General features: G+C 30.1%; 1 protein-coding gene across 7 annotated transcripts in view; it reads right to left on the reverse strand.

Annotated features, from left to right (window-relative positions):
* The window catches only part of LOC109601912 (CLIP-associating protein), a 28073-nt gene extending 9913 nt beyond the window's left edge, over positions 1-18160 (reverse strand). For 5 of the 7 annotated variants that reach the window (XM_049963281.1, XM_020018216.2, XM_049963279.1 and 2 more), the window contains exons 1-3: positions 18022-18160; positions 16667-16872; positions 54-331 (exon numbers count right to left, since the gene is read on the reverse strand). In XM_049963281.1, the coding sequence (XP_049819238.1) occupies positions 54-331; positions 16667-16858 (470 nt within the window). In that variant the 5' untranslated portion in view covers positions 16859-16872; positions 18022-18160. Of the gene's footprint in view, positions 1-53; positions 332-2666; positions 2743-9161; positions 9313-16666; positions 16873-18021 lie in introns of those variants that run through there. The other 2 variants (XM_049963289.1, XM_049963292.1) reach the window with 2 other exon arrangements.
* Between the last annotated feature and the right edge of the window lie 303 nt (positions 18161-18463).

The raw sequence follows: 18463 nt of genomic DNA on the forward strand, positions 1-18463 counted from the left end.
AATGAAGGAACGATTAATATGCGAAATGTGTCATTAAAAGAGGCGACACTTACTCGTTCAGCACGTTCACGAGACACCTCAGAATTTCCTCCCTGATCTTGGCATTTTTGTGCGTGAAGCCCGGCGTGAGTTTTTCGAGGAGGGCCTGGGGCGCTAGCACGTTCCTCTCCAGTAACTTAAGTATGAGTAATTGAGCTTTTTCTCGCACCGTGTCCTTGGCGTCGCCCAAACGATCGATCACGTTCTGCAGTACGTTCTGCTGGTACGGCCTAAAATCTGTGCCCAATCGATCGATCAGATATGTCATTACCTCGATGCCATTGCTCGAAACCTGAAACGGACAGTTGACATTTAAAATATGAATTAAAGTTAACGATACAATTTATAACGTCACAAAAACAACAATAGACCGGGTTTAACAATTACAATTATGCGGTGAAATCTATAAATCCTTTCAATACGGATATCTAATTTAAAAGTTGTCATTAAGATTAATCGCGGTTTCTCCAGTTTAATTACAGTAATATTTGGTATTACACGCGTTATTAAATTAAAAAATGATCATCAACAAAGTAAACATTAATTAAGCCACATTAATTAAAACTTTTATAATCTTGAGAAAAGCATTTTAGGGTACGTAGTATTGTTGTTGCATACTTAAGGTTAGTGCCCTCACAACGTGAGAATTGGTCAAATACATTGTTTCCAACGATTGCACACTCTTAAGGTTTTATTATCCAACGCTCCTCTTTTCATATACAGACACAATGTGTTTTTAGCATATGCATGACGACATACATGCGGCCATGTCCAAAACAAAAAATTTGCATTGCAACAACTAGTAATATCTTGCTTATAGAAATGTAGACATTATTGCATATGGCCAAAGATTAAATTTATTTTATTTTCTCTGTAAATGTATATACTTACTCTTTAATATTTTTTATCATGTACATTTAATAATTTTTACACTGGATATTCAATAAAGGGATATTAAAATAAACAATGGCAAGTAGTTTTTTGGATGTACAAAATATAAGAACAAAAACATAATGAGAAATTAACTCTTCATTTCAGTTGTGATAGCCTTAACATCTTTATTAATCTGTCGAATTCAATATAATTTTTGGTCAAATCTCAATTCGCATAACTTGTTCAACACTTTATACTCGTCAGATAACAGCTAATAATTGTTAAATGGTAAAACCTTAAACACTTACTTAGAAAAAGGTACTTATTTAACAGAAATTATTGCCTTTAAGTTACGATATAACTATAAATCTTTGTCGTCTTAAGTGGAAACTTTAACAGAATTTCTCCTTAAATGTCTCAGAATGTTCTTTTAAATTATGCATTCAATAGAGCTTGTATAATTTTTAACGTATAAGTTAATTTGACGTGACATGATCAATAAAGGAATATTAAAATAAACAATAGTATGTACTTTTTTGTAAGAACTAAAACAATCAAAACAAAATAAGAATGGAAGAACCTTTAAGGTTCTAATTCTTATTTAGTTATGATGGTGTCAACCTCTTCACACATCTGTTGAATCCAATATAATGTTTGGTCGAATCTCCTATCGCATATTTTGTTCAACAATTTGTATTCGTCAGATAATAGTTGATCTTAAACGGTAAAAGCTTTCTTTAAATATTACAGAAGAAGGTATTTGTTTAATAGAAATTATAGTCTTTAGATGTCGACGTAACTATTTATTTTAAATAATATATAAATAATGTGTTCAACTCTTTATAATCATCAGAAAATAGTAACTATAAAATGGTAACATTTTCTAAAGGCATTTACATAGAATAATTTATTTAATTGAAATTATTGCCTTTAGATTTAAGGGTAACTTGGATCTATCTATGTTAAATAGCTGCCATAACCAAATATGTATATTATAGTATGTTAAAATATGAATTTTAAAGGTGTAACTTTAAGATGTTTCTATTAAATTAGGTGATATTTAGTATTGGTAAGTACAGAATACAGAGTGTAATTGTAGTTGTAAATTAAATAATAAAATTTTAAGAACAGATTGTGAAGAAATGAAGAATGTGATACTACGTAGTTATGTTTTTCAACACCTGGTGTGCCAGCATCCAAAAAAGCCAAATTTAGTGATAATTTATGAAAAAATCCAGCTGCCAGTTACAACTGATGTTGAAATTAAACGTTTTTTCTTCTCCCAATGATGGAAGTAAGTGTTAAATTGTTCAAATAAATGTTTATCCGTTTATCGTGTTGTTAGATTTAAACTGCCGAATTTAACCAATTGCAACATTGCGGACAATAAAAATTGCCGGCACACAATAAATCTCAATTCCGAATCCTGCGATTAGAAAATTTGTGCACGGCCATCATCGCCCGCAGCTATTTAATCTCATGCTGCACATCTTAAAAGCCACATGATGTCATGGAATGTAAATTCCGACTATTTGCGTATCCTCAGTCGCCATTAAACTCTATTTAAAATCGTCTCCGGCACAAAACGTCGTGAAACCAAACCCTTTTGCTAGCGAACAGTTGATCTGTGACCGACGACACTTGAGAGACCTAATAAGTCATGATGTCGAGATGATGTATACTTGGTATAAAATGCTTTATTTAGTGGATGGATATGACTGGTGCTGTTTACTGAGCATTTTTTTCATTCTCACCTGGCCATAAATAGGTCGACTGTGGCCATAAAGCGTTGGAAAACGTCAAAAAAAGCCCAACAAAAACACGGTTGACATTGTATCTCAAAGGTAAAACCACTTCTATTCAACGTAACAGTCCCGGTTCGGCATAAACATCTGAATCCACGCCCACGCTCCGTATTTATATTATTAACGATACATTTCGTGGGCTGGCCATACACAATTAATAAGCACATTGGAAAAATGCAGGTTAGAAAAAAAGACACGCTTGGCGACGATAAGGCGTTCTAAATTAATTCTAATTTAATTAATTACAATGACTCATTTTCCAGAAAGTGATGTCGGAGTTTTACGGCCGACCGACGAAAAATGGAACAAACTGTTTTCGCTTGGGTTCTAAAAAATAATCACATTTTGACATTATTATTGAAGAATGTTGGTCCACTCTCATGAAGAAAAAATCAAAATAGTATTTTAAACTATCAAGAAAAACAATTTAATTGAGTTAAACAGTTAGAAAAATAAAATAAGCCAAATAACAATGAATTAACTTTCTCAAAAACAATTTAGAAGCAGATTACTACTTAAAAATATGGAAGTTACTATGAGATCTTTATTTATTACAGTATTTTTTTTTTTTCTTTTTTTCTTCAGATATCAACATTTTATTCCAAATTTTATATTAAAACCAGGATAATACAAAAAATCAATTTTTGTGTTTTTACTCGTGGTTTAAAAGTTTATTATATTATTCGGACTATTCTCAAAAATTAATTTTTATTAATAAAAATATAAACTAATATTCTAAAAAATCAATACAAACAATTTAATGAAGACAAATAAATAAGAAAATAAAATGAATCAGACTATAAATAAAGAAACTCTTCAAAACTTCTCCAAGGCAACTTAACAGATTGCTGATAAAAATTCTGGAAGTTATAAGGATACTTTATTTCTTACAAAAGAAAGTATAAGTTTTCTCAAAGACGACTAATGAACACATTACTAATAAGAAATCAGGAAGTTATAATGAAAATTCGTATTTATTTTTTGCAAAAAAGAAAACAAATTAATTCTTTTAACTTGGATTCTAAATGTTTATCAAAATTTGATATTATTAGGTGGGCAAATAAGTAAGAAAATAAAATAAAACAGACAATAAATAAAGAAACTCTTCAAAACTTCCAAGACAATTTAACAGATTACTGATAAAATATCTGGAAACTATAATTTTTTTTACAAAGAAAGAAATTAATTGTTTTTATCCGGGTTCTAAGTTTTCAAAATTTGATATTATTATGCTGAAAACTATCAAAAATCAATTTTAATTACTAATAGTTCAGTTTTATTAACAAAAAAGAAATTAACGTTCTAAAAAATCAATAAAAACTAATTAATGAAGTTGAAATAGATAAGGAAAATAAAATAAGGTAAACAACAAATAACGAGTTTTCTCAAAGACAACTTATGAACAGATTACTAATAAGAAATATGGAGGTTATAATGAAAATTTCTATTTGTTTCCTGCAAAAAAAAAAGAAAATAAATTAATTGTTTTAACTTGGATTGTGAATGTGTTTATAAAAATTTGATATTATTATACAGATAATTATCAAAAATCATTCTTTAACATCAATCATCAACTATTTAGTGAAGTTAAATGATTAAGAAAAAAAAAAACAGGACGAATAACAATAATAAGTTTTGAAACAAATGATCAACAAGGCATGAGAAAATTAGATTTCTTTTTTATTTCTTGCAGAAGAAAAAATAATCCCTTTGTTTTTATCCGGGTTTCACAAGTTTATTAAAATTAGATATTATTATCCAGACAATTATCAAAAATCAATTTTTATTAGATATCGTTCAGTCACATTCAGTTATCAAAATTTGATATTATTATCAAATCTCAAATTTTATTAATCATACTTCAGTCTTATTAATAGGAAAACAAACTAGTATTCTAAAAAATCAATGAAAAATAATTTAATAAGCTATAACTAAGAAAATGAAAAAAGACAGTTGACAAATAATGAGTTTTGCCGAAAAAACAGATTACTAAAATAAATGTGAACATGATAATGAAAATTCATTTTTATTTTTTAATAATTAATTAAAAAAATACAGTTTTCAAATATTTCTCAGTAAAAAGAAATATTTGAAACTATCTTATTTCTATGTGTAAATTAGGTATTTTTTAAAACCGTGTTTTATTTGATTTCAGTTCTTCTGAACAAACCGATATTTCTGGAAATTTTTAGGCGAATTTCGGTAGAAAATCAACATTCTTGAACGAACCATAGATATAATTAACATTTGTTAATTATTACTTGATAATAACCAATATATAAACCCGGTTATTACCCCAGTAATGTAAAAAAATCCATAATTATAACATAAAATTAAAAATGTCACTTTGAATATGCAAGCCCAAATTGGAGGAGCATTTTAGCGATTAAGTACCAAATAGATTTGGCAGCGTAAAAGCCAGCGCTTGACTGGAAGCAGAACTTCATCCTAGATACGCCGGGTTAATTGGAAAAAAAAACGGCATAATCAAATTAAAATAGTGTCAGTGCTAATTTTCATTCGTTCACGTTGATTACCGTTGTTTCCTGGGCGCGAGCTTACGTGGGAAAATAGCGCACGAAGTCGGATTATGGAATATAAATTCCAGGTCGATTGTATGGTAAAATGAATGCACGTGTTTTACGAATAATCCACCTTGGTAATGAAAATAAGCGGGTTTGTTTTTCTAGACGCAAGACTTTTTTATTTATCTACTTATCCCATTAATGAATTGTTCTCCAGGATGTTATAACTTATAAGTAGTCTGTATACAAATAGAATCACACAAGATTATAAAGAAGCCATTGGAGCATTAAAGTAATTCTAGGTCGAAACACTCCTAAAAAAAAAAAAATAAATATGTTGCAGTTTCGTTTGGCGGAGTGATGAGAGTATTCGGTATTGTGTTGTCGCAGTCGAATTACTTCGTTTAGGTATCTCTTTCATCACATCAACGGTATGGTCATTCGAGACCAGTAAAAGACACCGTATCGCATATTTCGCCGTCGCCGTCGTCTACTTTACATCAAAAGCCAGTTTTCCACACGTATCGAACCGTGATTCATCTCGGATATCGGGTCCGGGGACGCGTCCAGCGAACCAAAAACGAAAAACCGAAGCTCATGAATATTTATCCGGGGGCCCGTGCACTTCGCTCATGAACCCGAGCCTCTCTCGCTCTCATTATTGTCCGTTTAAAAATAAAAAGGCGAATTGCGTCCGTACGGCTTATTACATCAGACCCATCGGTTTAGCAGACTGTCAAGGTCGGGACGGGGCACGAGATTTTATTTTTTTTTTTAATTGCACAAATCGCGAATTCGGCTGTTGAGTCGACCACGTTCCGTTCGTTATCACACCCGTAACAATGGTCGTGCCACCTTCTCACCGCTCACGGTTGTGGTGGCGGATTTGGCTTTCGCAATGTACGAATTTCACTGTAACATTTCAATTGATTGGGACTGGAAATGTTGTTGTTGTTGTTGTTGTTTTCATTAATATAAATTAATTAAAAGTGACCAAATAAAACATGTTATTTTATGTAAGTCTTGGCGTGTCTAAGCATAACTGTTATCACACCCATAAAATGAACTAATGGATGTCGTATGTACACACGTCATGTTTATTCTGTTGACTCCATAACCTCATATAATGTTAATATTGAACACACAAATAAAAATCTTAATTGTTCCAAAAAATAATAATAGTAACCATGAATCATCGTCATAATCTGATAAATGGAATAACAAGAGGACTAAAATCTTTAACTGGTCCAATTAAAACGTCAGCAGAAGATTTAATTAAAATAATCTAATGTTTGAACATCTAGAAAGCAATCATGTTATGAACTATTTTTATCACTGTTCATTTAGGCATTTCATTAAGAAAAGTAAAAGTTATTATTTTTTATAAATGTATAATTGTTAGGTTAAAGACTTGGTGGTAAAGTGTATGTGAGGCATTTTAAGTGCTCCAGCCATTATTAGGCTGATGAACTCGCATAGGCGACTTAAATAAAGCATAACAAGAGGTAGAATCAAATTATTCACTTTTATATTACACCGCTAACGACGAAAGTTTTCTTAATTTTTCAACTCCACGATAATTAAAGATTCTTTGATAATGTGGAAGGCAGAAAATTGATGGCTAAAATAATGTCTACCAGGAGGTAACTTTAATATTGTTCGTTAACAATGAAAGTGCTAATTTCAGAATATCTTAAGTTTTCAAAACTTTTTTTAAAACAATAAGGCGATTAAATATTCTTCAAGATCCAATTCAAATAGAGAGTTGATATTGAAAATGGAAACCCCTTTGTAGCCATAAAAATCTCTATGCATATTATTTTCTGTGTTATACAGTCGAGATCGAGTTAGAAAAAAATATTAGTGAATTTATTAAAAAATAAACTCTCTTTTGAAGTGATTATCCTTAAAAATATTAAGTACTACGGTTTTACTTACTCTCTGATATTTTCAGATATTTTTGAGACTTTATTCCAAGGTTTAGATGATCAGATTTATTAATAAGGAATATTTTTTTGCAATTTATAATATATCTATTCTAAAGAATGTTAAATAAAATAACGAACTTCATAAAATTTTTTCTCATTTCTTTTTATTCTAATTTGATATTTTCAGTTACTTTTGACAGTTTATTCCACAGTTTAATTGATCAGTTTTATTAATAAGGAATATTTTTTGTGAAATTTAGTATATACCTATTTCAATTACATTGAAAAAGTTGATAAAAATGTTTTTCATTCCTTTTTTTTGACAATTTATGAAATTTAAAACATACCTATTTTGAAGGATGTTAAATAAAATAGAGAACTTCATAAAAATGTTCTAATAAATTTTTCTTATTTTCTCTAATTTAATATTTTCAGTTATTTTTCAAAGTTTAATAAGATATATTTAGTTTATACGTATTTCGAAGATGTTAAATACAATAAATAAATTCATAAAATTGTGTTAATTAATAGTTTTCATTTCCTTTTACTGTAGTTTGATATTCTCCGATATGTTCGACAATAGCGAACTTCATAAAAGAATTTCTCATTTCTTCTTATTCTAATTTGATATTTTCAGTTATTTTTGACAGTTTATTCCACAGTTTAATTGATCAGATTTATTAATAAGGAATATTTTTTGTAAAATTTAGTACATACCTATATCAATTAAATTGAAAAAGTTGATAAAAATGTTTTAATCAATATTTTTCATTCCTTTTTGATTTTTTTTTCATATTTTTAACAATTTATTCCACTATTTATGAAATTTAAAACATACCTATTCTGAAGAATATTAATTAAAATACATAAAAAATGTTCCAATCAATTTTGATATCAGATATTTTTGACGGTTTATTTAGTTGATCAATCTTATCATAAGGAGTACTTTTATGAAATTTAATATGTACCTTTTTTGAAGAATGTTTAATAAAATGGAAAACTTATATAAAATATGTTCTGAACAATTTTTCTCATTTCTTTTTATTCTAATTTGATATTTTCAGTTATTTTTCAGTTTATTCCATGGTTTAAATGATCAGACTTATTAATAATAATTAATTTTTATAAAATTTAAAACATACATATATATTTTAAAGAATGTTAGAATATCTTAATAAATTTTTCTTATTTTTATTTAATTTAATTAATTAATTAATTTGATATTCTCAGACATTTTACATATATTTCATAGTTTAGTTTATGAGACTTGTTAATAAGAAATATTTTTATGAAATTTAGTATGCACCTATTTCAAATAAAAATTGTCCTATACAATTTTTCTCAATTTTTATTAGCCTAATTGGATATTCTTTGATATTTTTAACAGTTTATTCCATAGTTTAGTTGATCAGATTTATAATAACAAATATTTTTATGAAATATAGTGTATACCTAGTATGAAGAATGTTAAATACAATGGGCAACTTAAAAAATGTCCCTAATCATTTTTTGCTCCAAAAATTATACTAGATATAGATGCATAGTATTTTATTATCCGTTTTTTAAGCCATTATTTATTAAAATCAAGTTTTAAATAAAAAAGTGCTCCCACTCTAACTGGTACAGACTGCAATTTTATATTCAAAATATTCCAAAAATTCAATAATGCGTTCAATTAACGATAGTGACGAGATAAAATATTCATAATAATTTGGTAATCTTGACGTTTTAATCCCTCAATTAATCTCAATTTTATTATTTGAATTTATTAAAACAAATATTTTTAAAAAATAGCTATTTCTACATATATACACAGGAAAAATTAAAATATCTCTCAACGAAAATATGAAATCAGTGATTACGTAAATTATTTTTGCACCGGACAAAAATATATTATGTCAATGTTTTGGCCATACAGTGTAAATAAACAACATATCGTAGGAACTAGTTGATTTGATAGAACAAGAAGAGTTGAAAAGAAAACAACTTACAACTCATTTGGCAGCACTCATCTCCAAAATCACTCATGCCCCCACAAAGCGGACAGAAGGCCGGAAACCACCGGCAAATCTCTAAAAAAAAACGAAACCGACGTTCACACGACGAAGACGATTTGTTTTCACCGCGGATATTACGCACGGCCCGAGTACAAATAAGAAGCGCAACTGTCGCCTATTAGCGGACCGTGCACTTTTTCCTAATGAGTATATACCTAGTGTCTAAAATTAAACCCAGTCTATTTGCATCGGAACGGTGGCGACGGTCGTTTCTTTTGGTGGCAAGGTGCATTTCTCTCCCCGTTGCCGGGCAACGGACCAATAAACGACCAACAAAACGCAATTTGCACACGAAATGTTTTGCCGTGTGGCCAGTGTGTTTGTGACTTATTCCGGCCTCACGTGACCGACGCTTTCTTTCGTTTTTGTTTCCCGTTACGAAGCGCGCGACGGAAGATCCAGCGTTGCATAAGAATTGTGCAAGGAACGGGTTGGAGTTCCTGCAACCGACTTTTTCCGGACTCGTTTCACATAAACGAACGGGAATTTACCGAAATGACCATTCGAATCGGCACACTTACGACCAATTTTACTCGTCGGTACTTTATGACATTAAATAATGTGAGGAAGCACACTTGAATGTGCTAAATTGGAGGAAGAGTTTTTGATTTGGTGTGATGCAGAAGCACGGACGTGAACTATTGCACACGATAGGTACCACCACACCGTATGGGGACATTTACGTATAACCATAAACAAGGTTTTAATGGTTTTGTTTAACCTTTCTTCATTGATGTGAAATAGACAAAAACAACTACATGCCAACTCATTATTTTATAATACATTCATGAGCTAAGAAATTGTTGCGGACTTCAAATTGGTTATTTGTTGTTTAAACAATAACTGGACAAAGTATATATTATGCTGGAAAATTATTAATTCTATCAAAAGTTTCAGTGGAAGATGTTAAATTGTGACGAACAGTTTTGGTTTGGAATGATACAGATACACGAACATCAACTACTGCATACGTCAGTACCATCGCACCGAATAGAGACATTTACGTAAAACCATAAACAAACATTTAGTGGCTTTGTTTAACCTTTCTTCATTGATGTGAAATAGATAGAAATTAACTACATGCTAACACATCACTTTATAATACATCCATAAACTAAGAAATTTATGTAGACTTCAAATTAGTTACTTGTTCTTCAAACAATAACTAAACAAACTATATATTACACAAGAAAATTAATAATTTTACCGAAAGTTTTAGTAGAAGAATTTATATTTAAAGTTAAATTATATATAAATGACCATTCTAACAATTTTACTCGAAGTTACAGTACCAAATCTGTTATAATATTATGGTATTTAATTAATATACAGATGCAAACACGAAGATGTGAAATTGGAGGAACGGTTTTTGGTTTGGAATGATACTTGGACGTCATCAATTGCATACGTTAGTACCATCGCACCGTATAGAGACACTTACGTATAACCATAAACAAGGTTTCAATGGCTTTGTTTCTTTCTTCATTGAAATAATATAGATAAAATACAACTACATGCTAACATAACATTTTATAATACATCCATAAACTAAGAAATTGATGCAGACTTCAAATTGGTTTCTTGTTGTTCAAACAACACAGGAAAATTAATAATTCTACCGAAAGTTTCAGTGGAAGAACCATTTATATTTGAATTCAAATTATATATAAATGGCCATTCTAATTACCACCACACGAACAGTTTTACTCGAAGTTACAACACCAAACAAGTTACAACATTATGGTATTTAATTAATGTGTGGATGCAAACACGAAGATGTGAAATTAGAAGGACAGTTTTTCATTTGGAATGATGCAGACGCACGGACATGGAACTGTTGTATACATCAGTACTATCGCATCAGTTGGAGACATTTACATAACACCATAAACAAAGTTTCAATGGCTTTGTTTAACCTATTTCCATTGAAGTGAAATATATAAAAAACAACTATGTGCTAACACATCATTTTATAATACACCCAAAAACTAAGAAATTGATGCAGACTTCAAATTTGATACTTGTTCTTCAAACAATAACTAAACAAACTATATATTACACAAGAAAATTAATAATTTTACCGAAAGTTTCATAAAATGTATTTATATTTAAACTCAAATTATATATAAATGGTGATTCTACGTACACACGAACAATTTTACTCGAAATTACAGTACCAAACCTGTTACAACATATGGTCTTTAATTAATATACAGATACAAACAGGAAGATCTGAAATTGGAGGAACACTTTTTGGTTTGGAATGATGCAGATGCCCGGACGTCAACAATTGCATACGTTAGTACCATCGCACCGTATAGAGACACTTACGTATAACCATAAACAAAGTTTCATTTTATAATACACCCATAAAATAAGAAATTGATGCGGACTTAAAATTGGTTACTTGTTCTTCAAACAATAACTCAACACAGGAAAATTTCTATCGAAAGTTTCAGTGGAAGATGCATTTATATTTAAATTCAAATTATATATAAATGACCATTCTAATTACCACCACACACAAACAAATTTACTCGAAGTTATAACACCAAACATGTCACAACAATATGGTACATGTGGAATTGGAGGAACGGTTTTTGATGTGGATTGAAGCAGATGCACATATGTAAACCATTGCATACGTCAGTACCATCGCACCGATTGGAGATATTTACGTTAAACCATCAACAAAATTTCAGTGGAAGAAGTATTTATATTTAAATTCAAATTATATATAAATGACCATTCTAATTATCACCACACACGAACAATTTTACTCGAAGTTACAACACCAAACATGTTACAACATTATGGTATTTAATTAATATGTGGAGGCAAACACGAAAATGTGAAATTGGAAGGACAGTTTTTGATTTGGATGGATTCAGACGGACAGACATGAAGTATTGCATACGTTAGTACCATCACACCATATGGAGACAATTACGTAAACCCACATACAAAGTTTAAATAGCTTTGTTTAACGTTTCTTCATTGAAGTGAAATAGATAAAAACCAGTAGATACTAACACACCACTTTATATTATTCCAATGAACTAATAAATTGATGCAGACTTCTAATTGGTAACTTGTTGGTCAAACAATAACTGAACAAACTATATATTACACAGGAAAATTAATAATTCCATCGAATGTTTCAGTGGAAGAAGCATTTGTATCTAAAATTTAAATTATATATAAATGACCATTCTAATTGCCACCACTCACGAATAGTTTTACTCGAAGTTACAAAACCAAACATGTTACAAAATTATGGTATTTAATTAATATATAGATGCAAACACGAATATGTGAAATTGGAAGGACAGTTTTTGATTTAGTCGAATACAGACGGACCGACATGAAGTATTGCATACGGTAGTACCATCACACCATATGGAGACAATTACGTAAAGCCACAAAATTTTAATAGCTTTGTTTAACCTTTCTTCATTGAAGTGAAATAGATAAAACATCAGTACATGTTAACACATCAATTTATAATATACACTAAACTAGGAATTTCAGAGACTTCAAATTGATTATTTGTTGTTCAAACAAATAACAACAAACTATATATTCCACCAGAATATTAAAAATTCTATTGGCACTTTCAACATATATACACTATCATCTTTACTAGAAGTTACAGCATCAAACCTGTTACAACCTTATCGTACTTATTTAATGTGTGGACACAAACATGAAGACACGAAATTGGAAGAACTGTTTTTGATTTAGTATGACGTGGATGCACGATCCTGAAATATTGCATACGTTAATACCATCACACCGTATGCAAAGGTTTACCCATAAACAAAGTTTTAATAGCTTTGTTTAACCTTTCTTCATTGAAGTGAAATAGATAAAAATCAACCACATGTAAACACATCATTTTATATTAATTAACTAACAAATTGATGCAGATTTTAAATAAGTTATTTGTTGCTCAAACAAAAACTGAACATACTACATGTTACGTAGGAAATTGAATAATTCTACCGGAAGTTTCAGTTGAAGAAGCATTTATATTTAAATTTAAATTATATATTTTACATTAACGTAATCCGTTTAAAACTTCCTCTAACACGATGTGTTGCATACGGAATAAAAATATATTTGCTACATCGCAGAAAATCAAATTTAATCTTATCAATATTCAGAATAAGATGACCCAATTAAGGTACTCATCGTAACATTTATGTTTATTTCGATTTTAATGACCAATTGCTGAAAAGGCAACAATTTATAAATGCCATATAAGTTGCTTTTCTATAAATATATCATTCACTTATATGCAAAAAAAATCTCTATAGAAATTATTAACAAAAGTGTTTGTAGAAAGTTTTTATCGTGTGTCATAAAAAATTAAAGGAGGCAGTTTTCGTTAATATTTCAGAAACGGTCAAAGATTTCAAAATACGTTCAGTAGCAATCAATGGTTTAAAAAAATTATCTCCGGACACTTCAATCAGTTTTTTCTGTCTGGTCTGAAAATACTTGTAACTATCAAAGACAATCAATATGGAACATTTTATACATATAATGTATCAAACAAAATAAAATTTCATTTTCTCTATTTTATAATATTTTTGACATTCCACACTTGAGTTGATCAGTAGAAACAGATTCATTGAATGGATGTCACATACTTATATTATACAATTAATTCTTTTTATGAAATTTGGTATGCATTTTTAAGGATAGTAAATTTGGTTAAGGGATACACCAACTAATCAATTATTCTTTAATTGTAAAAAATGTTAAGAATAATATTTAAAATAATTTTTATGAGATCTCTAGAGATCTCTGGACTCTTAGATATTCTGAAATAACATTATTTAAATATTTGACATGATGGATATTGTCCCTATAGTGTTGGACAAAAAATATAAACAATAAAATTGATGCCAATAACACACAATTTTTAACTAAAGTCAAAAACTTCATGTCTAAATCTTGAAGATCTAGATTTGACCGAATTACACCCATCATCCACAAAATTGACTCATTTAACCACAATCTAAAAGTAAAAGAGTTCTTAATGTAATTTTAATCGCAAGTGAAAAAAAAACGCACCGACCTCAATTTTCTCGTGAAGTCCGAACGGAGGAGAAAGATAGGCGGCGTGCGTGATTCAGATTCGTATCTAATCGAAATGTGACCATAACAGGAAACTTGGTTTTCGTTGCGTATATACACCAATTGCCCAAGTAATGTTCTCACATCGCCTAATTGAATTGCGAACATAAACAGAAATTGAAGAAAACAATCGTGCAGATATTTCATTTTATTTTATTGGCGAATAAATACGAGACCACCGGCTAACTGTCCGATGAATAAACAATTGAGATAACGCGATTTCTTTTTGGAAACTATCGTACTCTTTTGTATTATTATCGTGTAACGTGCATCAGCTGTGATAGGACGGGCCATCAATGCATTTGTTATCGTCCATTCAGCACAGCTACCGAAACTTAAAAATCGGACATTGTGTTTCGACAATAATGAATCACCTGCACAAGATATAATTTTATAGTGATTTCAAGTTGTTGTAACCCAAATAAATATTTATTAAACCTACATAATTATTTTAAGCATTCATTGATAATGATATGTGAAGAAGTAGAAAGTTATCGGGAATTAATTGAAATTTTGTTTGTGCCGAAATGAAAAGAATGCAGTCCTTTCTAAAACGACACCGTAAATTAAGCTACAACAAACGGATTTTATTTAGCAATCGACCAATTTTATATAAAACAATAAACAATTTGAGCAGAGGCGATTGTGTTCTATAAACGACCTTATAAATATTAATGCGATTCCTAATTGAGCTTTCCTGTATCAGAATTTTTTATTCGGACTCCTTTCGTTTTCTGCAGAGATCACGGGAGCAATTAGTCAATAAATGAAACGGTTTCGAGTATCGAACAAACAAAGCAGAAACGTACAGCAGTCGCAGACACGCTGAAAATATGGATTATGGCGTTTATAATTAGCGGTGGTGGACAATTTAGTTAATTAAATGATCCGACTTGGGGACATTTTGGGCTGTTTTTCTGTTTGTTTGGCGACCTTTAAATTAGACCACAATAACATTGTTCCAGCGTAACACACATGAACACGTTGGTTAAGGATTTTAATTATATTTATTATGTAATGAATTTATAAGATTGAAACTGAAAGTACGCAATAAAACTGTTCTGCTAGTACATTAAAACCCCGTTTACACACATAACCAATATTTTATTGGTGTGTGAGTCGGAGAAAGTAATTTAAAGAAACTACTAATTAACATTTATATAAAAATTATGAATATTTTCACTGGGCGTAATCACGCATTATTTTATTATCTTTGCAAGATCCCCGGTCGGTGGAAGCAAATTTTTCATTAGGGACGTTCAATTAAGGCTGGTTGTAGTTCTCTGTTTTTCCGATAAGGCAGGAAATTGACTTCTTGTTTAGGCGACAGAAATCGTTCCCGTTTGGAAGTGGATGGTGAATTCACGGGTTGATTGCCAAGTCTCTCCAGCAGGATTTATTACCTTCATAGGCTCGATGGATCGATAGGGCAGTTGCGGAAGAAAATCGTGCACGACACGACAAACTTCTTTTTAGTTTTGTGACAAACATAATTGCCAGTCAAGTTATTAATTTCGGTGAAAGTTATTAACTTATCCAATATATTGCGTAAAGCAAAACAACATTTTCAGATTGTTGTGTCCTTCAAACGTGATACATGTATCTCAAACAAATAGGATTGATTTATTTTCATTTTTGCTCCACATTTGCACGAATTCGCGTCACTCAGATCGGCGTGGGATAAATTTAACTGCCGCCTGCGATTTTTATGAAAATTATAGAGACGTTCGTTGGAAACTCAAAAATTCTACGTGGCTGCAGATAGTGTACGATGAATATTAGTCAATAACAAATCTGTGACTTGATATTGTGGTCGCAGAATAAATAAGCACTATTTATACTCCGAGTTATGGTCTTTCGAAATATTATTAAAGCCACAAATACATACAAATGGATAACCTTATCAATTTTAGTGAAATCCATTCTTGACCTACGAATCAACACCAATTGCGAAAATACAAATATTAACATCGCTGCATTTTTTAAGTGGCTGAATGGATAGCCACTGCCACCGGCGATATTTTTAAACTATCACGTAACTATCATTATCTTGATTAATAGATCATACGTTGAAAACAAAAATAAAAGAGTATTTATATCCCGGCAAACACGGTTGATTTGTTTTCTCTGGACTATACGATTTTTTTAGCCGCTCTATTATTCAATATATACATAAAATTTTTTCGTCCAACACTCCTAGTGAAACTGCCAGGGCTACAGTTAATACTTTTTTGGCAATTAAGGTTTTCTGCAATAAACACATCCCCCAAGGTAAATCGAAACCATCGACTTACTTTATAATTGCTGCTTTGCATCCATGGAATCAGTTCATCGATGAATTGCCCAATGTCCTGACAAACGATAGGATTGGAGGGTTCTGCGAGGTAGGCCAACAAGTCAGTGCCGACCTGCTGCCGGAACCTTGTATCCGGTTTGGACAACAGTGGCATAAAGCCGTCCAAATCCCTCGGACAGTGATACGCCATGGTGGCTAGTGGTTCTGCAAAACACAGGAGCAATAATTAATATTAATATTTTGTTCGAACTATTCTAATTATAAAACTATATACAATCTTAATAGTACTTCCAAAATACAGAGTTTCAATGATTTACGTACACATATATGTACTTAATTATGTTTTCATTTATCTAAATAATGTATTGGTACAATTTGTTTACTAAATTGGTTATTGATAAGATATATTGGACATTAAATTTATTTTAATTAACTTCGGTATCTTTGAGTATATAATTAAAATGCAACAAAAATTAGTTCAAAAAACAAATCGTCATAATACAACATTATTAACAATATTTTACATACAAAGTTTAGTCTTAAATTAAAAATATTTTATTAAATAGCCAATTATAAAGTTTATGGTGAAATAATTGAATATAAGGAAGAAACATAAATTTTTAAATTATTTGAGATCAAGCTATTAAATTGACATTGATAAAAGATAATGCTAATCTTCAATATTTAATTAGCATAATAGAAAAACCTGGAATAATGTATTAAAAATTAGAATACAATTATTTAAGTATTTTAATACGATATATATGTAATAAACAAAAAATATTCAAAAATATATAACACAACTTTTTAGCCCTTGCTTTATGAATCATCTTAGGGAAAACAGATATTATGTATTGCATTAATCGTTCTTTAAGATACTGTCAAATAAACCGAATTTAAAATAGAAAATATATATGTTTATTAAATGAAAAATTGAAAAATAACAATAAAATTTACGAAGTCAGTGTCAAAAAAAGGTTTTTTTATATATACAAGGACATACTACACAGTATAAGTAGTATAAAATCTTGATAAAAAAAGCAAAATTTCATACCTTTTAAAAATATATATTTTTATTTCTACTTTGTGTAGATAGGGTCCATAAAATCCTCTGTATTCTTATTAGTTAAGTGTATGTCATTCTGACAAATAAGGATTGAGTCCTTCAAAGTGAATATAAAGAACAATTAACAACACATTGCTTTGTGCAAACCCTGCAAACCCCCGAATTTAATTAAAACTGTTTTTAACGTAAAGATTTTTATCTATTTACAAAAACAATCAGATGGTAGATTAGTGACACTAGTTGCCAAAATGGGTCGAAAGTGGGTTGAAACTGTGTATAAAACTTACATTTCACGTTATGAAAAACACCATCGACAAAACACTGTACAAGTTTTTCACATTCACCAATTAATAAATCGTAACACCTTCAATAATTTAGTTTAATTTCACGCAGCCATGTTCTTTTACTCAAATTCTCAGGACTACATTCGACCGTTTGCTATATGACTGTCAGTTGTCATATTTACCGGCAAAATTGTCAAGATCGCGACACCTATGATGCAATAGCAGCATGAATGTCGCACCATGAGCGTTTAACGTATAATTTTTAAATTGTTGTTTAAATACAAAAATAATTGGACCTAAATCACTTCTTAACATCCACGTATGTGATACTAATGGATCTATAGTAAATATGTTTTATTTTATTAAACAAATAATTTAAACTTACGTAACATGCTAATATTTAAATACAGTTTCCGTCTTTTGCGTGTCGTAAAATGAAATCTAT

Source organism: Aethina tumida, chromosome 1 (genome assembly GCF_024364675.1).
Source record: "Aethina tumida isolate Nest 87 chromosome 1, icAetTumi1.1, whole genome shotgun sequence".
NCBI lineage: Eukaryota > Metazoa > Arthropoda > Insecta > Coleoptera > Nitidulidae > Aethina > Aethina tumida.